Source organism: Pseudophryne corroboree, chromosome 4, assembly GCF_028390025.1.
Source record: "Pseudophryne corroboree isolate aPseCor3 chromosome 4, aPseCor3.hap2, whole genome shotgun sequence".
Taxonomy (NCBI): domain Eukaryota; kingdom Metazoa; phylum Chordata; class Amphibia; order Anura; family Myobatrachidae; genus Pseudophryne; species Pseudophryne corroboree.
The window spans coordinates 827,700,069-827,723,225 of NC_086447.1; the positions used below are offsets into that span (position 1 = coordinate 827,700,069).

General features: G+C 45.0%; 1 protein-coding gene across 2 annotated transcripts in view; it reads right to left on the bottom strand.

Annotated features, from left to right (window-relative positions):
- Positions 1-23,157, bottom strand: part of MACROD2 (mono-ADP ribosylhydrolase 2) — a 3,123,444-nt gene that overhangs the window by 3,095,897 nt on the left and 4,390 nt on the right. For both annotated transcript variants that reach the window (XM_063918531.1, XM_063918530.1), the window contains exon 2: positions 17,008-17,121. In XM_063918531.1, coding sequence (XP_063774601.1) covers positions 17,008-17,121 — 114 coding nt within the window. The remainder of the gene's footprint in view (positions 1-17,007; positions 17,122-23,157) is intronic.

Sequence of the window (23,157 nt, forward strand, 5' to 3'; positions counted from 1 at the left end):
ACACCCTGGTTCTTGGAGACAGGGTTATTAGGCGATGCATCTGAAGATGCGATCCGGACCATTGGTCCAACAGGTCCCACTGAAAGATTCTGGCATGGAACCTGCCGAAAGGAATTGCTTCGTAAGAAGCCACCATCTTTCCCAGGACCCCCGTGCAGTGATGCACCGATACCTGTTTTGGTTTCAGGAGGTCTCTGACTAGAGATGACAGCTCCTTGGCTTTCTCCTCCGGGAGAAACACTTTTTTCTGGACTGTATCCAGAATCATACCCAGGAACAGTAGACGCGTCGTCGGAACCAGCTGTGATTTTGGAATATTCAGAATCCAACCGTGCTGGTGTAGCACCTCCTGAGATAGTGCTACTCCCACCAACAACTGCTCCTTGGACCTCGCCTTTATTAGGAGATCGTCCAAGTACGGGATAATTAAAACTCCCTTTCTTCGAAGGAGTATCATCATTTCCGCCATTACCTTGGTAAACACCCTCAGTGCCGTGGAGAGTCCAAACGGCAGCGTCTGGAATTGGTAATGGCAATCCTGTACCACAAATCTGAGGTACTCCTGGTGAGGATAGTAAATGGGGACATGCAGGTAAGCATCCTTGATGTCCAGGGATACCATGTAATCCCCCTCGTCCAGGCTTGCAATAACCGCCCTGAGCGATTCCATCTTGAACTTGAATTTTTTTATGTATGTGTTCAAGGATTTCAAATTGAAAATGGGTCTCACCGAACCGTCCGGTTTCGGTACCACAAACAGTGTGGAATAGTAACCCCGTCCTTGTTGAAGTAGGGGCACCTTGATTATCACCTGCTGGGAATACAGCTTGTGAATTGCCGCTAGCACAGCCTCCCTGTCTGAAGGAGTAATCGGCAAGGCAGATTTTAGGAACCGGTGGGGTGGAGACGCCTCGAATTCCAGTTTGTACCCTTGAGATACTATTTGCAGGATCCAGGGATCCACCTGTGAGCGAGCCCACTGATCGCTGTAATTTTTGAGGCGGCCCCCCACCGTACCTGGCTCCGCCTGTGGAGCCCCACCGTCATGCGCGGACTTGGAAGAAGCGGGGGAGGACTTTTGCTCCTGGGAACCTGCTGTTTGTTGCAGCCTTTTTCCCCTACCTCTGCCTCTGGACAGAAAGGACCCGCCTTTTCTACGCCTGTTTTTCTGAGTCCGAAAGGACTGTACCTGATAAAACGGCGCCTTTTTAGGCTGTGAGGGAACATGGGGTAAAAATGCTGACTTCCCAGCAGTTGCTGTGGAAACTAGGTCCGAGAGACCATCCCCAAATAACTCCTCACCCTTATAAGGCAAAACTTCCATGTGCCTTTTTGAATCTGCATCCCCTGTCCACTGGCGAGTCCATAAGCCTCTCCTAGCAGAAATGGACAATGCACTTATTTTAGATGCCAGCCGGCAGATCTCCCTCTGTGCATCTCTCATGTATAAGACTGAGGCCCTCATTCCGAGTTGTTCGCTCGGAGATTTTCATCGCATCGCAGTGAGAATTCTCTTAGTGCGCATGCGCAATGTTCGCACTGCGACTGCGCCAAGTAACTTTACTATGATGAAAGTAAGTTTACTCACGGCATTTTCATCGCTCCGACGTTCGCATTGTGATTGACAGGAAATGGGTGTTACTGGGCGGATGCACGGCGTTTTAGGGGCGTGTGGCTGGAAACGCTACCGTTTCCGGAAAAAACGCAGGAGTGGCCGGAGAAACGGTGGGAGTGCCTGGGCGAACGCTGGGTGTGTTTATGACGTCAGCCAGGAACGAAAAGCACTGAACTGATCGCACAGGCAGAGTAAGTCTGAAGCTACTCAGAAACTGCTAACTCGTTTGTAATCGCAATATTGCGCGTACGTCGGTCGCAATTTTAAGAAGCTAAGATTCACTCCCAGTAGGCGGCGGCTTAGCGTGTGTAACTCTGCTACATTCGCCTTGCGAGCGAACAACTCGGAATGAGGGCCAGAGTCTTTTATATGCTCTATGGTTAGCAGAATAGTGTCACTGTCTAGGGTGTCAATATTTTCTGACAGGGAATCTGACCATGCAGCGGCAGCATTGCACATCCATGCTGACGCAATAGCTGGTCTAAGTATAATGCCTGAGTGTGTATATACAGACTTCAGGATCGCCTCCTGCTTTCTATCAGCAGGTTCCTTGAGGGCGACCGTATCCGGAGACGGTAGTGCCACCTTTTTAGACAAACGTGTGAGCGCTTTATCCACCCTAGGGGGTGTCTCCCAACGTGACCTATCCTCTGGCGGGAAAGGGAACGCCATTAGTAACTTCTTAGAGATTACCAATCTTTTATCAGGGAAAGCCCACGCTTCTTCACACACTTCATTTAATTCTTCTGATGGGGGAAAAACTACGGGTAGTTTTTTCTACCCAAACATAATACCCTTTTTAGTGGTACCTGGGTTTATATCAGAAATTTGTAACACCTCTTTCATTGCTTCAATCATGCAACGAATGGCCTTAGTGGACATTAGACTAGACTCATCGTCGTCGACACTGGTGTCAGTATCCGTGTCGACATCCGCGTCTGCCATCTGAGGTAGCGGGCGTTTTAGAGCCCCCGATGGCCTTTGAGACGCCTGGACAGGCACGAGCTGAGAAGCCGGCTGTCCCGCATTTGGCATGTCGTCAAATTTTTGTGTAAGGAGTCGACACGTGCACGCAATTCCTTCCATAAGTCCATCCACTCAGGTGTCTGCCCCGCAGGGGGTGACATCCCTTCTATAGGCATCTGCTCCGCCTCCACATCATTATCCTCATCAAACATGTCGACACAGCCGTACCGACACACCGCACACACACAGGGAATGCTCTAACAGAGGACAGGACCCACAAAAGCCCTTTGGGGAGACAGAGTGAGAGTATGCCAGCACACACCAGAGCGCTATATAATGCAGGGACTAACTGAATTATGTCCCCTATAGCTGCTGTTATATATACTGCGCCTAAATTTAGTGCCCCCCCTCTCTTTTTTACCCTTTTCTGTAGTGTAGACTGCAGGGGAGAGCCAGGGAGCTTCCTTCCAGCGGAGCTGTGAGGGAGAAATGGCGCCAGTGTGCTGAAGGAGATAGCTCTGCCCCTTTTTCGCGGACTATTCTCCCGCTTTTTTATGGATTCTGGCAGGGGTAATTATCACATATATAGCCTCTGGGGCTATATATTGTGGTATTTTTGCCAGCCAAGGTTTTTTTATTGCTGCTCAGGGCGCCCCCCCTAGCGCCCTGCACCCTCAGTGACCGGAGTGTGAAGTGTGTATGAGGAGCAATGGCGAACAGCTGCAGTGCTGTGCGCTACCTTGGTGAAGACTGATGTCTTCTGCCGCCGATTTTCCGGACCTCTTCTTGCTTCTGGCTCTGTAAGGGGGACGGCGGGGCGGCTCCGGGACCGAACACCAAGGCCAGTTCCATGCGGTCGATCCCTCTGGAGCTAATGGTGTCCAGTAGCCTAAGAAGCCCAAGCTAGCTGCAAGCAGGTAGGTTCGCTTCTTCTCCCCTTAGTCCCTCGCTGCAGTGAGCCTGTTGCCAGCAGGTTTCACTGTAAAATAAAAAACCTAATTATATACTTTCTTTTTAGAAGCTCAGGAGAGCCCCTAGTGTGCATCCAACCTCGGCCGGGCACAAAATCTAACTGAGGCTTGGAGGAGGGTCATAGTGGGAGGAGCCAGTGCACACCAGGTGACCTAAAAGCTTTCTTTAGTTGTGCCCAGTCTCCTGCGGAGCCGCTATTCCCCATGGTCCTTTCAGAGTTCCCAGCATCCACTAGGACGTCAGAGAAAAATTGTTATAAATTATAGAGAGTGCAATTGGATTGCCTTTGAGGCCACCACAAGCCACCAAGCTCTATAAAATCTGCATCTCCTGCACCCTGTATAGTTAGAAGGGCCGGCCATGTCTGTCCATCTGTGCCTCCTCCCGTGCGTCTGTCTATGCTCCCTCCCGTGCGTCTGTCAATCTATGCTCCCATATGGTGGTCTGTCTGTCCGTCTGTCCACCCGTACGTCTATGCCCCCTTCCGTCCATCTATACGACCATATGGTGCTCTATACATTGTGTGTTAGTCTATTCCCCTTACTGCCCGTCCGTCTATACCCCCATATGGTGCTCTATCAGTCTGTCCACCCATGCCTCCATCTGTCAATTCCCCCCCCCCCATCTGTCCGTCTATGCCTCCACCCCATCCTGTGCTGTAGTCAAGTAGTGTCGGTCTCTCCTGCCCGCTCCTTTTGCTGGTCTTTCCCTCCTCTCTCTCCCTGACACTGTCTCTCTTTCTCTCATTCCCTCTTTTTCCATGAAAGCCTTCACTGTCTCTTTCTCTCTAAATCACTTTGCTCCTCTCTCTTCCCCTGACACCCTCTTTCTCTTTCACTCCCCTCTCTATCTCTCCAGCCCCTAAGGGACATTTTAGTGACAAAGACTGGGGGTTGGGGGGACCCTTTCAAGATTTTGCTATGGGGCCCACAAAGTTCTAGTTACGTCCCTGACCACGAGTGCTATAGACTGTTCACCTGTTAATTAGTTTTTACAAATATACCCCTTGGAAAAAGAATAATACCTATACCTTTTCCAAACACAGTCCCATTCCTAACACACAATGGGCCTAATTCAGATCTGATCGCTGGGCTGCTAATTTTGCTGTCCTGCGATCAGATAGTCGCCGCCTACAGGGGTGAGTGTAAATTCGCTGTGCAAGTGTGCGATCGCAGTGTGCAAAAATCCACTTTGTGCAGTCTGTGCACAACCCAGGACTTACTTCTACAGTGCGATGAGAACGGGCTGATCAGGGCCGGAGCGGACGTCAGACACCCACCCTGAAAACGCTTGGGCATGCCTACGTTTTCCCGAACACTACCAGTAAATGCTCAGTTGCCACCCACAAACTGCCTCTTCCTGTCAATCACCTTACGAACGCCCACTGCGATCGGATTTTTCGCACTATCCCGTCGCTGACCGGCGATGCACGTTGTTGCTGTCTGACGCACATGCGCAATGCAGTCCAGGACTGAATAAATATAGAAGACACAGCAGAACTCACAACTGAGTGTTCTTCTACACTAGTCATTTTGCTAAATAGTTAACTGGAAGTTGTACAATATTGGCTGGATGCTCACAGAAATAAGGGCATTCTCTGAGAAACAATAGTAAAATGATTGCATTCAGAACAGCTAATAAGGATTAAATAAAGTCCAAACCACTTGTCCGGAACTACTACAGAACACGTCATAACGTAATTTTCCATATACTTTGTTGCAATTTTGAGCCCTTACAAAGCATAGGAACAAGAGCCTAGCGCTATCTGCATTTATTTCTCTCTTGTCCTGTGTATGTGTAATGCTGGGTACACACTGGAACAACATGTCGGTGGAGAATAGTCGAGCCGACAGAGCTGCCGATTTAGGGAAGTATACATAATTACTGATCAGCCATTCGATACGGGTCGAGTATGGAATGCCGGTGGCTGAGATCCTGGTGGTCATAATACATATACGCCGGGATCCCCCCCCCCCCCTCCCTCGCTGCGCTCGCCACAGATTCTGTTCCCACTCTATGGGTGCCGTGGACACCCAGGAGTGAGAATAGCCCTGGCGCAGCTGTCGGCATTCTCGACGGTCATGATCCAGGCGTCGGCCACATCTCGCCTCTTATGTGGCATATTGAGGCAAGATGTATGAGGACACATCTGTAAGCCAGCATGCAGATTCCTTATAAATACTGAATATTCTGTTTACTCAGGCTGTCAGCACTGGCTAGCCCAGTAGATTTCCGTGCACACCACTGAATGGTTTTATCAATTTGGTCACCCGTCTCTGAACCTTTTCTAGTTCCAGGATATCCTTTTTTGTAGTATGGTGCCGATAGTTGTGCACAGTATTCGAGATGTGGCCTCACTTGTGATTTATATAATGGAAGTATAACACTCTCATCCCTTGCATCAATTCCCCGCTATGCATGCTAATACCTTGTTTGCCTTTTTTTTTCTGCATTTCTACTTTGGGTAAGACTGCTTAGTTTGTTATCTATGTGAACATCTAAATCTTTATTCCCTAGTTTCTCCCCATTTAGTATGTAGGTAGAATCTTTGTTCTTGCTACCAAAGTGCATTACCTTACATTTGTCTATATTGAACCTCATTCTCCATTTTGCTGCCCGTTTCCATTTTAAATAAGTCGTTCTAAATAGACTCAGCATCCCCCTCCGAATTTATAACCTTACACAGTTTGGCATCATCTGCAAAAATTTACACTGTACTCTCTAGACCTACTTCTAGATCATTTATGAAAATGTTGAACAATAGTGGTCCAAGCACAGACCCTTGTGGCATGCCACTTAGTACTTCAGTCCAATTTGAAAACGCCCCATTTACCACCACTCGCTGCTCCCTTTTATCCAAGCAATTTCCAACCCAAGTGCATATTGTGCTCCCTAGCCCAAGTTCTTTTCATTTTGTAGAGAAGTCTCACGTGAGGTACTGTATCGAAAGCTTTAGCAAAGTCTAAAAATATTACATCCACCTCTTTACACTGATCTAGGTTCTCACTGTTTCATAAAAGCCTATTAAGTTAGTCTGACATGATCTATCCTTCACAAATCCGCATTGGTTCCTATTAACGAGTAGTAAAGAATAGCATCACTCACACATACATTATTCATAGAAAATAGGCACATCCTCACTGATGAAAATTGTCAGAAAGTTGTATTTCTAACAGTTTTATTCACTTAAACTGTTATTCAGTTAAATATTTACTTCTTAAAATAATTCAAATTAAAGCGGCCTATTCTGAACATTTTTTATGCTCCTATTCTGTATCTGTCTCACATTATTTTGTCACAAAAGGGACCATTTTACAAGATACTGTAGGTATACCACTCCAGTGTGCGGTCGCACTGCAATACACACAGAAGGCCAAATAACTCACACCAAGACGTGTGTATATGAAAGCGCATCCCAAAGTGGTATACAGTATCTATTACATATATAAATAGCCACAGCAATTATTACATTAAATTGTTGATTTAAAAAAAAAAATCATCTAGAAGAATAATTGCAAAAAATTATTTTGAAAATAAAACCAGAAATAGCATTAAAAAAAAAAACAACAACAAAAACCCTGTACTCACATGCTAAAGGGGGTTTTGCATCTTTGTAGCAGTAGACGGATTCCCAAAAGATCACAAAATATAAAATAATTTCTGAAACAAAGCTCCCTCCTCTATGACATCACATGTGCTGACATGATAATCAACAAAGCTCCCTCCTCTATGACATCACATGTGCTGACATGATAATCAGAGCAGATGTATTAACCTGGAGAAGGCATAAGGAAGTGATAAACCAGTGATATATGCAAGGTGATAAACGCACCAGCCAATCAGCTCCCATATGTAAATTAACAGTTAGGCGCTGATTGGCTGGTGCATTATCACCTTGCAGTTAACACTGGTTTATCACTTCCTTATGCCTTCTCCAGGTTAATACATCTGCCCCACAGTTCTACAACCGTTTCATAGACCTTTGACAAGAACAGTTCTAGAAATGAATTCTACAAATATAGTAAACCTAAATTCTGGAGAATAGCAGAGTTATGGTATTACTTTAACTAAACAGGCAATGTTTTTTCGCACAAAAACATATGAAACAGAATTATGATATATTAGTTACTCAAAAGGAACAATGGGGTAGATATATGACTAGTCAATATGGGGAGAAGTGGCATCACTTTTTCCCCATGTATTGGCATGTGGCGGTGCGTGCTCAGTGACATGGGTGATGTGCGCCCGTCTATATCAGCATTGCTATCTAAAAGATAGCACGCCGATATGCAGGGCAATGTATGAATGATCAGTTGCACTGACCGTTCAGACACCTGTAGCTATCGCTTTTGACAGCTACAGGTGTCGTTGCCCTATCTCCACAGCAGGGACATTTCTCTCTCTGGCTATGGTGGGTGCTGGCTCCAGGCTGCATACGAGATCCCGTGCATGCTCCGTAGAGCCGGCTAGTGAGAGAGACTCAGCGCATTAGCACTAAGCTGATGCGCCGTGCTCTCTAGAGGGGATCGCCGGAGGGGAGAGTTTTCACTCTCCCGCTATGGCAAACAAAATGTTCTTACATCTGGTCGATGTACCGTCCTACTTCATCTCGGTAATAAGGCCAAGCAGGAAGAGCTATATCATGCCGCTATAGTACATCTACCCCATTATTCTTTTATAAAAAAAATTTTTTATTGGGGCAATGAATGTTACAATAAAAACTATTAAATAAAGAATCATGGAAGTTACACTGTACATGTTGAGAAGACACTAATTATGTGTAACTGGGACTTCTTATCCGTGATAGAATCGAATACAAAGATTAAAAAGGGGGGGGGGGGGAACAACCAATAACCAAATTGCTCGCCCTTCCACACCCCTCCAGCTCAACCTGTTATATAGGAAAAGGGAAAGTCACAGATCAATTGGAGGATCATTATCCACCACACGGGTCATATACCATGTTGTGTTTTATAGAGACCTATGAATCTGGGATTTAATGGCAGTAGATAGTGTTGCTATGTAGCTTTCCCACATTTGAAAGAATTGTGCGACTTTCACTTCCCGCTCCAGCATAGGGGGTAATTCTGAGTTGATCGCAGCAGGATTATTGTTTGCAGTTGGGCAAAACCATGTGCACTGCAGGGGAGGCAGATATAACATGTGCAGAGAGAGTTATAGGCCCTACACACATGCCGATTTTTTGAAAGATATGAACGATCTCGTTCATAAATGAACGAGAACTCGTTCATATCTTTCAGTGTGGAGGCTCCAGCGATGAACGATGCGCGGCCCCGCGCTCGTTCATCGCTGGTCCCCCGTCGGCTGTGCATGCAGGCCAATATGGACGATCTCGTCCATATTTGCCTGCACGTCTATGGAGCCGGGTGGCGGGGGGAGTGAAGAAACTTCACTCCCCCCGTCACTGCCCTCCCGCCGCCGGGACGCCCGTCGGCCGTATCGGCCGTCGGGCACCTCGGCGGCACATCGCCATATGTGTAGGGCCCTTTAGATTTGGGTGTGGTGTGTTCAATCTGCAATCTAAATTGCAGTGTAAAATAAAGCAGCCAGTATTTACCCTGCACAGAAACAAAATAACCCACCCAAATCTAACTCTCTCTGCACATGTTATATCTGCCTCCCCTGCAGTGCACATGGTTTTGCCCAACTGCTAACAAAAATCCTGCTGCAATCAACTCAGAATTACCCCCATAGTCCGCACCCACTCCATTCTGCAGAGATAAAATAGCGTAGCCTTAAAAAGTGTAGCCATATTTGGAGAATTGTATTGCGCACCACTGCACTCACTGCCAGCAACAGCCTCCTGCAGTCCTTAGTTATATGAAGGCCTTGTGGAAGTTCAGAAACATATTCTTCTATGTGCCTTATGCGGTTGGTACTTTATATTTCGTGGATACATTTAGAGAGATACATTTATTTTCACAAGCATGGATTAGGGAAAGTATTCTTTTGATGTATTAGGTTTAGGGATTTCAATCCCAAAATTATTTTGTGAGATCGAGATTACCTGGCTCACATTCCAGAATCCAACGATTAATCATGTAATTGGTATAAAAGGAAAAAGGCTAATGAAAAAAAAAGGTATTATATTTTTATTTCTTCATAACAAAATAATAATGCATTTTTTTTGTGGTGAGAGGCATGCCCTATTATTTTCCACCCACCCCCTTGTGTCTTCTTTGCTACCCATCTCCCCCCTTCTGTCCCCAATGGAGCAGATTCAATTGTTTGTCTCCCAGACTGCCACTAGATGGCACCCAACAGAGCAATTCAATTGTTGCTCCATTCGGGCTGCACCCATTCGGGCTCACATGCAGCCGCGACACATTTCAGCTCGCATCCTCCTGAGGTGAATAGTCTGTTTACAATGGCAATCCGTACCCTTAACGTGTCAACCACATACTGTTTCTCTTCTCTACATTGGCTTTATTCCTTATATTTGTGTTTTTCTGTGCACCAGAATGTGACTCTATTAACTGCGGGGACTGAACCAGAACAAGACACGAGAGGTAGGATTCGACACTAGGGGATGTTGAGTTAGGATGCGAGGGAAGGGGTGGGGGGGAAAGGGGTAGGCGGACGATTAGGCTGTGGGAGGGGACAGTTAGGATTAGGCAGCGGCAGGGGAGGGGGTTTTAAATACCAGGATCCATCAGGAATTTGACTGCCATAGTAACATAGTTAATAAAGTTGAAAAAAGACAAATTGTCCATCGAGTTCAACCTGTACTAAAAATCTTACCCTATTCTGTATGCAGAAAGAGTTTAAATGCAATTTTAAAAGGCTATATCCTTGGATATCTTTTTCATTTAGAAATTTATCTAATCCGTTTTTAAACTTAATGACCGAGTCCACCAGTACCACCTTCTCTGGCAGAGAATTCCAAATCCTTACTGCGAAGAACCCTTTCCTTCGTTGGGTACGAAATGTTCTCTCCTCTAAACTCAGTGGATGTCCGCATGTCCTGTCAGGTTGCCGCTGGTATTCATTCTGATCGTCGGGATACTGACTGCTGGGATTTTATACTCAATCCTTCTTATCTCACATTGTAAAACCATGCCCTAATGTATTGTATTTCACAATAATGTTACTAGAATACTACAAAATAGGTAACAAAAAATAAGTTTGATCACAAGAGATGAGCTTCATGGAAGATTCATAGAAAGCTTTAGACTTATTGGAAAAAGTGAATATGCTGCAAACATGCCACAGTACATTATTGCTAAAATAATTCTCTTTCATACCAAGAATTACTTGAAAATCATCAAAGTTACTAATTTGCAAAAAAACCCTATCTAGCATAAGACTAGGGCTGTATTAAAGCCTATATGAAGAGAATGATCATGAAAATTTTAATACCCGAGTGTATAAAAATTCTCTCGTCGAGGACCCAGCAGTCTCAAACTAGCCTCAGTTGTGTTCTTCCCCCGCTTATAAGCAAAGGTTAGAACTTGTTTGCTTACACTGTGCTAACCTCTACTCCATATTTACACATTACAAGTAGCCACAGGAAGATTATTTGTGGTCAACGTAATAGGCAAAACCAGTGCTGGTGGCTGGCAATCATAAAATATGTGCACAAACACATAATTAAACCGAAGGATGACATATACAGTAAACACATTTTACTTCTCAATAAGAAACTTTTGGCCTAGGGGTGCCGTAAAAGAAACTTCTGATACTCTAGGGTGCCGTGATTCAAAAAAGTTTGGGAACCACTACTATATGGTAAGGTTGAACTTTGGGGCAGATGTATTAACCTGGAGAAGACATAAGGAAGTGATAAACCAGTGATAAATGCAAAGTGATAAACGCACCAGCCAATTAACTCCTAACTGTTAATTTAGATATTGGAGCCGATTGGCTGGTGCATTTATCACCTTACATTTGTCACTGGTTTATCACTTCCTTATAACTTCTCCAGGTTAATACATCTGCCCCTTTGTGTCTAAGACATTCATTTAAACAAAAGTGAAGGCCTGAGACATAGCAAAATGTGACTATGGCAATGAATACAGAGGTAGCAATTCTCTGCATCATAGAAGTAACAGCATTCCCTTGCAGGCTAATCATGTTCTGACTCTATCACTGGGCACAGTCAGTGATCACAAAAACATGCATATTTTACTCCAGAATGGATGGTGGGGATACAAAAATAAAAAAACGCTGGGTCCCTCAGGACGCGCTGTGACCGGCAGCCTTGTCCTGTGCCGTCAGTCAGTCCGGTCCCCACAACAACAGAGGGAGGAACTTGGAAGAGGCGGAGACCATGAAGAGTATGATCTCCCACCCTCCCCTCATCCTCAGCTCCGCATATCCCCCCCTCCCCCACGAATAACGGCTGCAGGTGCCCTCCCTCCGCAAGTATTGGGGTGATCTATAGACCACCAGGCCAGGGGCAGGATTTGGACACAAACCTATTGTTGGACATCTCTAAAATGGCTTTAAAGGGAGAAGTCATATTCATGGGAGACTTTAATTTACCCAATGTAAATTGGGTGGGGTCCTTTGCAAGTTCTGCTAGAAGTGGCTAATTTCTAAATTCCTTACAGGGAGCATCTCTCAAGCAATTGGTGAGGGAGCCCACTCGCAAACACTCAATATTAGATTTAATTCTTACAAATGGTGACAGGATATCCGACATATATGTGGGTGAGCACATGGGATCTAGTGATCATCAAGCAATATGGTTTAGTATAAAGACAGGATCCAACTCCTGTCACACAAAAACAAAGGTGTTGGATTTTAGAAATGCTGACTTTGCAAAAAATGGGGAGATGTTTAAATGATTCATTGGCGGACTAGAGGAACTTGGAAGGGGTGCAGGAGAGATGGGAAAAACTGAAAAGTGCAATACTAAGGGCAACAGACCTTTGTATCAAAAGGGTTAGGAAAAGCACCAGGAAAATGAAGCCAGTGTGGTTCACAAAAGAAGTATCAACTAGTGTGAAAGCAAACAAAGAGGCTTTTAGGAAATACAAACAGACTCAAAATAATAATGACAAAGAGGTGTATCTTGACAGACGGAAGGATGCTAAGAAAGTGATCAGACGTGTCAAGGCTGAAGCTGAGGAGACAATTGCCCAGTCAGTAGATAAAGGGGCAAAACTTTTTTTTTTTAAGTATATAAATGAAAGGAGAAAATCAAATGGAGGAATAATAAGACTTAAGACAGAGAGTGAGAATTTGGTGGAGGGAGACAAGGCAATAGCAGATCACCTAAATAATTATTTTTGCTCAGTATTTATTACAGAAGGAGAAGGGAAGGGGCCACAGTTAAATTGCAAGGACACTCATAAAAATAAGGTAGATTAAACTACATTTACAGAGGAGAAAGTCCTAACAGAACTTTCAAAACTAAAAGTGTATAAATCAATGGGGCCAGATGGGATACACCCAAGGATACTAAAAGAGCTAAAAGATGTGCTGATGGCACCATTAACAAAATTATTTAACCAGTCACTAAATACAGGTGCCATTCCAGAGGACTGAAAAAGAGCAAATGTAGTTCCACTGTACAATAGAGGAAGCAAGGAAAAAGCAAGTAACTACAGACCAGTAAGCCTTACATCAGTAGTAGGGAAAGTAATGGAAAAACTATTAAAATAAAGAGTTGTGGAATATCTTAAATCAAACAACTTACAGGATCCAAAACAGCATGGATTTACTGGTGGGAGATCATGCCAAACATATCTTATTGACTTTTTTGACTCTATGATGAAAATAATAGATCAAGGGGGAGCTGTAGATGTAGCATATCTAGACTTTAGTAAGGCATTTGACACTGTCCCACATCGCAGACTGCTAAATAAACTTGAAAGCGTGGGGGTGGATTTTAAAACAGTTAAATGGATAAGAACCTGGTTGCAGGATAGGAAACAGACAGTTGTAGTAAATGGAGTGCAATCTATGGAGGGAAATGTTACCAGTGGAGTACCCCAGGGATCTGTACTCGGACCAGTTCTCTTTAATATCTTTGTTGGTGACATTGCAAATGGTATTGAAGGGAAAGTATGCCTTTTTGCAGATGATACAAAGATATGCAACAGAGTAGACACACCGGGAGGGGTAAAACAAATGATTGGTGACCTAGCTAGGCTTGAAAAATGGTCAAGAACGTGGCAACTACAGTTTAATGCTAAAAAATGCAAAATCATGCACTTGGGTCTCAAAAACCCAAAGGCTAAATATAGTCTCAAGGGTACTATAATGGAAGCTACTGAGGAGGAAAGGTATTTAGGAGTCACTATTTCAAGTGACTTAAAGGCAGGAAAGCAATGCAACAAAGCAATAAAAAAGGCAAGTCAGAAGCTTGGTTGCAAAAGGAGAGGAATCAGTAGCAGGAAAAAAGAAGTAATAATGCCACTGTATAGGTCATTGGTATGGCCTCATCTGGAATACTGCGCCCAGTTCTGGAGACCATATCTCCAGAAGGATATAAATACATTAGAGAGTGTACAAAGAAGGGCAACTAAAATGGTACATCACAAAACTTACCCGGAAAGGCTAAAAGATCTTAACATGTATAGTTTGGAGGAGAGAAGGGAAAGGGGGGACATGATAGAAACTTTCAAATATACCAAAGGTTTTAACAAAGTTCAGGAGGGAAATATTCTTCAAAGGAAGAGGAGTATTAGAACTCGAGGACATACACTGAAACTGGAAGGAGGCAGGTTCAGGGGAAATTTAAGAAAAAATTACTTCACATAAAGGGTAGTGGATAAGTGGAATAGCCTCCCATCAGAGGTGGTAGAGGCTAAGACTGTAGAGCAATTTAAACATGCTTGGGATAGGCATATGAATATCCTTACAAAGAATTAACAAAGAATTAAGGTTCAAAAAGGGTTGAGATTACCTAAAGGATAAAAAAAAGGGGCAGACTAGATAGGCCAAGTGGTTCTTATCTGCCGTCAAATTCTATGTTTCTAAGTAGCGTGGCCGTGACTCAACCACTGCTCCCTGGCAGCCAACTGGATACCCGCCCGGCTGATTCCGCTGCTGCATAGGTGGGGGCAGTTCGGTCCCTGTGCCCCAGGCTGGATGCTGCTGCCGCTTCTCCCCGCTGATTCCCCTCTACTCCCACCCCACCCAGACGGCCGTCCCCTCTGCCTTTTCCGCTCCCTCCTAGCCGCATCCTCTGACTCCAGGCTGGCGACATAGGCCTCATGCCGATCCCCGGACAATTCTCCCTGGCTTGACTCCGCTGCTGCTGGCAGTATCCATGGAAGAGCCCGGAGTGCTCTATTTACAGGTACGCGGTGGGGGGCTGGTCCCTGGATGGTATTGGTATGGTTGTGCTCCCCAATGGGGGTTTCTAGCTGCACTCTCTCCTGCCTATCCATCCCTACTCCCTGGTGCCTCTCTTTGTCCCTACTCCCTGCTGCCTCTCTCTGACCCTACACCCCCGCTGCCTCTCTCTGTCCCTACACCCCCGCTGCCTCTCTCTGTCCCTACACCCCCGCTGCCTCTCTCTGTCCCTACACCCCCGCTGCCTCTCTCTGTCCCTACACCCCCGCTGCCTCTCTCTGTCCCTGCACCCCCGCTGCCTCTCTCTGTCCCTGCACCCCCGCTGCCTCTCTCTGTCCCTGCACCCCCGCTGCCTCTCTCTGTCCCTACACCCCCGCTGCCTCTCTCTGTCCCTACCCCCCGCTGCCTCTCTCTGTCCCTACACCCCCGCTGCCTCTCTCTGTCCCTACACCCCCGCTGCCTCTCTCTGTCCCTACACCCCCGCTGCCTCTCTCTGTCCCTACACCCTCGCTGCCTCTCTCTGTCCCTACCCCCCGCTGCCTCTCTCTGTCCCTACTCCCCGCTGCCTCTCTCTGTCCCTACCCCCCGCTGCCTCTCTCTGTCCCTACCCCCCGCTGCCACTCTCTGTCCCTACCCCCCGCTTCCTCTCTCTAAACTTTTGGTGCGTGTCATTTATTTTAAATATGGCAGGGGGGAGCACCAACTTACTTTCTGCCAAAGGGCACCGAAATGTCTAGTTACAGCTCTGGCGCAGAGTGTCCTGTATGCTACACAGCCCAGCAGCATTGTCACCCCCTCCCTCCCCCTTGCACCACTTTTGTAGTGTCCAAGTCAATTCTGTTTTTATATTTGAAAAATTACTAAGATTAGTATGAACCTTCAATCCGATGGGAGCCAGAAAAAGACAGATAGGACCCCAATTTTTAAAAGCGAGGGGTCCGTGGGTCCCACTTTTTTTGGGGTTCAGAGCGATCACTGGCACTACACTGTAAACAACTGTATAGAGTCACACCACACTACCCTGTTACAACTTGGAGAAAGTTACATTAAGGATACACCCCCCCTAAAAATGCCTTAAAAGCAGTACAGAAATTGAGGCACTTATACTGTACCTAGAGTGGTGTGAAATGAAAACAAAAACAACAACCTCCACCAATACACACACTACAGCGGCAGCAGAAAATACTTTTGAGTAATCTAGGAGTAATTAGTGACCTAAAACATATCTCCTGGCTATGTGAAAACTACCTCAGAGGAAAAGAACAAAACGGTAAGCTTGAAATAATGGAATGGTCAGCAGAGTCTCCAGACTTAAACCCCAAGTGCATCACTTGTAGGTTGCTTTGCTTTCCCCCTTTTGTCCAGTTCATCTCAAATCAGCTAAATGCGTTCAATTCAATTCAGTGTGAATTGAATAGCATCGGGAGGGAGCTCCGAGAGCTATTCAATTAAGCACGATGTTGAGTTGGAGAATGACTGTTCTTGCTCCTAAAACATGGTTTTTAGTCGCGAGAACCATCATTCTCTGACTTAAGTGGCGGGCATGATGCTGTTTTTGGTGCAATAAGGGCAGAAAACAGCATCAGAATAACATCACACTGAATTAAATAGCTCCGGGAGCTCCCTCCAGGCACTATTCAATTTGCGCTGAATTGAATTGATCTGGTTTGGGATGAAGTGGACAGAATGGTGAAAGCAAAGCAACCTACAAGTAATGCACATTTGTGGGAACTTATGCAAGTGTGTTGGTAAGAACATCACAACAATATTGGATATCCATTGTAGAAAAAATGCCACAAGTGTTTTCGATGGTTATACATTATCTGCAAAATGTGGCCACTACAATAAGTCAATAATTTAAATCAAATATAGTTAAACAAAATTTTCCTCTTTCTTCTATCGTTTCAAAAACTAGAAAAATGGGCATGTCCTAAAATGTTGACCTGTTAAAATGTGTACATTTTACTACTCTGCACAGACTGTCTAATAACTGCTCCCATTGTAGAGGGAATACAAAACTTATTTTAGAAGTAACTAATTTAATGCTAACTGTGGTGGTTGAACAACTTCAGAATTAAACAGATACAGTACGTTCTACTGCAGTTTGATCTATTACACAACTTATGAATTCATTACTTCAATTAAGTATTAAATAACACACACACAAAAAAAAAAACTATTTGTACCATCATTTGAGGCTTTTCTCATTTCATCCAGCAACGATGGAATAGTGTCCAGTGGAATATAATCCTTGGTCAGTTCTTTACGCCTCTCAGCCAGTGACATACCTAGCAAACGCTCTGCATAAAAATAAGCAAACAAATAAATAAATCTCATTTTTATTTAGCATGACGAACTCAACAAAGCAGTAATCTTTACATGAAATGCAGCGGCTGGTGTATTGATGGTTCATTTAAAGTTTAAGCATGGCATTAAATCTATTTCATAGACAAAACAGAAAAAAAAAATCAGTAGAATTTCATAAATAATTCATAACTGAGGGAGAAAACATGTCCACACTGTTTAATTAAACTTTTTTCTTTTTAGAATAAGTGAATCAAATTTTGTAACCAGGACAATTGTTTGATGAATGTACATGCAAAGTAAATACTGGGCTAGTAAAAGTTAATTGCAAGCAGGGGTGGATTTAGGGGTTAGGGCACCCCTAGGAACAACAGTATTGACCACCCCCACCATCGATTTTTATTAGGGGTCGAGTTTCCCCATTTCCGGAATTCTCAGGACCAAGAGAATTTTGAATATGGGATTTTTCCGGATAACAGAATACCTGTTGGCGGGGGGCCAGTCGAGCATGTGCTGGGGATAGGCTAGCGAGCACTTTTGTAATAGGGATAATAAGGGTGCAGTTGCTGTCGTTTAGACGCAGCGGCAACGACAATTTGCGCCCTTTGCCAGCATTTTAATTCCCTCCAATACTCTTGCAGATGTATCAAAAATGGGTGTAACAATATAACATCCGCCCAAGAGCAGTCATGTGGTTAGAATCTGATGAAAACGTTTTTAACATTTCTCTTTCTTTTACTGCCCCCTTCTTTATCTCTTATTTCTGGATGCAGTCAATTTACCGACAATCAAAATCCCGACGGTAAAAATCCCGACAACCATTGACCGATGGTCAAAATACCGACAAGGTTAAAATACCAACATTTAAAATGTCGACAAGGTCAAAATACCGACCTTTAAATTGTGGACAAGTAAAAAAAAAAAATCGACATGAGTTTTTCATTGAAACCGACTTTTTCATACTTTACCATCCCAGTGGACGTGGAGGGGGAATATAATAGTTTGCCAAGCGCAGCGAGGTACTGTGCCCAAAGCATGGCAAGTGCAGCGAGGAACCGTGCCCGAAGCATGGCGAGCGCAGCGAGCCATGTGAGTGGACGCAGTACACTTATACGGTGTCCATGTTGACATACACAACCAAAAAACAATGAAACCGTTTGTCAGCTTTTTGACCTGTCAGCATTTTAAATGTCGGTATTTTGATCATCAGTCAATTGTTGTCAGTATTTTGACCGTCGGGATTTTGATTGTAGGTAAATCATACTGATCCCCTCACTTCACATCACTAGCACGGTTACATAATACAGAATGACCCACCCACAAACAAACATCCTCCGGTCTACCATTTACTAGGTATAAAAACTTCTTCTAACTATCATAGCTCAATACTGATTTATAGCTGAAGAATTCCACAACTGGGGGTATATTTACTAAGATGGGAGTTCTATTTAAGATGGGATGTTGCCCATAGCAACCAATCAGCTTCTACTTCTCATTTATCTAGCACCTTCTAGAAGATGATACCTGGAATCTGATTGGTTGCTATGGGCAACATCCCATTTTAAATAGAACTCCCATCTTAGTAAATTTACCCCCTGGTGAGCAATGATTCTAACACCCTCAGTGAGGTGTCAAACATCTTTTTTTGGGTAACAAAACATTTTTTAGTTTATAAAAGCATAAAACGCATCACTATAAGCGCTTACATTAACAATGTACGGTAACAGCAAACAGATGGCAGAACAGAAGCATACTTGCATCGCCTAAGAGCTACAGGCAAATACAGATTAACACCAAAGGCGCAAATCTCATCCCCGCTTCTTCTTTGCACGCAGCGGATCTGAGGAGATATTCTAATGCCGTTCTCGTGTACAGAGACGCCCACCACTGGCATCTCAGATTCCACCGATTGTGCACATGGGTCACACTACTGGACCTCCGAGTAACCCCATAGGTGCTCAGAAAGCACATGGCAACCAGGGGTGGGGCCAAGGGAACGGTGTATAAAAATGCAGTCGTTGGCTGTGACATGCCCACAAAAAACGATCATGACGCACCATCTTTTATGTAGGTCCCACAAAGGGTTACTGTCTGTTAATCGCTCTGCATTTAATCCACACTTGGACCGCCGTTGCAAGACCATCGTGGCACAGGTGGCGTGCGACTCAGACGTACGTGCAGTAGAGAACCATCGGCCAGATGCAAAAATATCAGGAGTTGTGTCCATCTCTAAATCATGCCTTAAGGGTCTATTTAAGACCATTCGTATTTTGTATCATTACTTACAGACAAATATTGTAGTTATTAGGATTTGGGATGGCTATCGACCATCGATGGCTTATGGCCGATGTGGAATACTTTTGCCATCGATGGGGGGGGAGAACTAGATGGTTTCCATCCATCGATGGAAAGGTATAACCAAATATATTTTTTTTATGTAGTATTGGGACACGGAACATAGCTCCGCCCCCTGACATGCAAAGCCCCACCCCTGTATTCTGATTGACCCATGGGCCAGTCAGTGAAAAAACAGGGATGACCATCGATAGTTATCCACTGCATTGTTGGCAGCCATCGATGGTTACTTTCCATATCACCATTAGGGTTACCACCTCATCCCTTTAATTCTGGACACATTAATTACACAGGTTCTGTGGCTGTTTAAAACCAAGTGAAATGGAGTCTTGAAGTCAGCCAGCCACAGAACCTGTGTAATTAATATGTGTCAAGAATAAAAGGGATGAGGTGGTAACCGTAATCACCATCGATGGCAACCACACCGATGGCCATCCCTAATAAGCAATTACTTTTTCAGGGGTACTGTATTTATGGAGAAACCTCTTTCCAGGAGAAAGGCTCCAACAGCCTGTCTCAGCAAAGACTGAATTGTAACGTGGTAGGCTCTGTACTGGTTTATCCCCACTGTGCATGCCTTGCCATTGGGGCCGCACATGTGCATAGCACAGGCGGCCAGTCCAGCAGCCCTGTAACCTAACGGCTTCAATGGCTACTCATTCTGAAGATGGCATTTAAAAACCTAAGTTTTTTTGGTCATGGTAAAATGCTGTAAGTCCACCTTCCACATAGAAAATTATGGGGACATCAGTACTGAGTGCAAGTATGATTAAAAGCTGGAGAAATCTGCAACATCATGTCCTGCTTTAACAAATTATTAAATAGCCCTGATATTTATATTTGCCATGATCATGTGGAAACAGACGTTTCTGCATGACTTAAGTCTAACAAGTACTTGATTAATAGGCCTCCAAGGCATTAACTTATAGACTGAAGGCAAACTAAGCTACACATTAGTGCCACACTGCAATAGAGCTCTAGACACAGCAATACAAGCTGAACATGAAAGAGCTACTTACACACAATAGAAGAACACTCTAAGGCAGGCCTGGCCAACCTGTGGCTCTCCAGATGTTGTGAAACTACAAATTCCAGCATGCCCTGCCACAATTTCACTACTAGGGAATGCTAAAGCTGTGGCAGGGCATGCTGGGATGTGTAGTTTCAGAACAGCTGGGGAGCCACAGGTTGGCCAGGCCTGCTCTAAATTTCACGTCGCAATTTAACCTAAGAGCGTTATTACTTACACTATCACTGTACTACCAGGTATCGTCCCAACTTACCTACTGCACATGCATGCAGGCTGTCCTCCTCTTGTGAACAGGTGACCTATAGGCTACAATGGGGTGGGGTTAGCTAGCATTTTGGAACTTGGTACATTTTCAGTTAGGCCAGGTACACACTAGAATGATATGTACCCAGATGATATGTTGCCCAACATATTGTATCCGTAGTATACATCAGAACGATCCCTCTTTCAGTCCTTCATTACACTGCACGGCACCACATGCGATATCGTCCAGTTTGACGTGCAGCGCGGCCGACCAGAAGATATTGCATGCGACCGTGGGAGAGTGCAGATTGGGCGGACACACTGAAAGACATATCGGCCTGAGATCGCTCTAGTGCAGTGATGGCTAACCTTGACACTCCAGCTGTTGTTGAACTACATATCCCAGCACGCCCTGCTACAGTTTTGTTATTTGGCTATGCTAAAACTGATGCAGGACATGCTGGGATGTGTAGTTCAACAACAGCTGGAGTGTCAAGGTTAGCCATCACTGCTCTAGTATGTACCCAGCCTAACCCAAGACAGCTATAGGAACCGATTCTGCAACTAAAAATAGAGAGACCGCATCTACTGTAGATCTGCAGCATTATCCTTATGTGAAATTGGCCAGTTACTAAATAATACAGCTTAGTCTACTGCACAATAATAAACAGCCCTAGATGGCAGTCTGAAAAATCATACAGAAATTAAATATGATTGCTATATGTTATAAAATCTATTCTACAGCGCCAAACTACCAAGATGCTGGTGGATCAGACACCTCTTGTGTCTCCAAGATTTTAAACAGTGGTTTCTCTGCCCAGAAACAGTGACGTTTCCCATGGGGTCAATCAAGGACTGTCCCTTGGTATCATGCCATGGACAGATCCAAACAGTTACTTTTTCTGGTATTCCTCGGTTCCCGTGGGTTAGGTATGTTATGCCGGCTGCCGGGATCCTGGCAGTCAGCATACCGACACCGGGATCATGGCAGCAGATTGCCGATGAGGCGAGCGCAACGAAGCCCCTTGCAGACTCACTGTGTTGCCACGCAGCGGGCTCAGGGGCTCGCCACAGGTTCTATTCCCACTCTATGGGTGCCGGCATTTGTAGAGCTCAGGATCCCGGCGTCGGCATATTGACCGCCGGGATCCTGAGTGCCAGTAACATAACCGCATCCCGTTCCAGTTATACAGAACAATTAAATGAATTTAGTTTGCCACTGTAAAATGTGGGTGGAGGAGTGGGAGCAGGTAAGTGAGAAGACAAATAACAAGCCACTTTGTGTCCTTTATGAGCTGCTCCTCCCTAAAGGAGCAAACACAATTACCAGCGGCACAGAGGATCTAGGGGGTCATTCAGAGTTGATTGTAGCGGTCAATTATGTTCCCAGACATGCGGGGGGACGCCCAGCACAGGGCTAGCCCGCCCCGCATGTCTGTTCGCCCCCCCCCCCCCCACAAGTACAAAAGCACCGCACAGCAGCGATGCTTTTGTACTTGTTGAGTAACTCCCGGCCAGCGCAGCTCCTGCGGCTGGCCGGGAGTTGCTCGTCGCTGCCCCTGGTCGCAGCGGCTGCGTGTGACATCACGCAGCCGCTGTGGCTCACCCCCCGCACGGTCTGGCTATGCCTGCATTGGCCGGTCCTCGCCCCCAAAACGACGGCCAAATGCCGCCCCCTCCCGCCCAGTGACTGCCTCTGCCTGTCAATCGCAAGGGAACGACGGCCTTCAGCCATCCAGCATGCGTCGGCGCATGCGCAGTTCCCACTCGATCGCTGCGATAAACTGCAGCGAGCGATTGGGTCGGAATGACCCCCCTAATTCCTTGCATAGATGAACCGACACCGATTGTCCATCCCCCACTGCAACCTGTCTATCTTTATTATTGGAACGTGGTGGGTTGATGTTAAGATACAATCCGCATCAAGACCCCCTCCTCCCCCCAATCCACAGCGCTCTTTCCAAATCTATGAGGGAAGCTCTAAAAAACTGCTAAGTGTGACAACAAAGAAGCATAAAATCAAGTCATGAACTAAACCCACACAAAAAATTAAGTTTGAGTTCCTTCACGCTTCATGATTTAAGTTATTACTTAATAACAAGCAGTGTTTAACTAGCCCTTATAAACTTAACAAGGGTCCTTTTTTTTGTAGTGTTATCAATAACATTTGTTCACTTTGGTCACATATAGACCTTTTACTCTTTACTTGTCTCTTAGGTACAAACTTGTGGAATATGGTGGCGCAATATAAAAAAAAATATACAACAGAAATAACAAAGAGGGGGAAAAAAATAAGAAGGGAAATGTAAATATAATTTTTCCATGTACGTGTCCAAACCATTGAGAATCTAATGACATCTTCACACCTATATGTAATTTAAGACCTTATTTTACAATATCACAG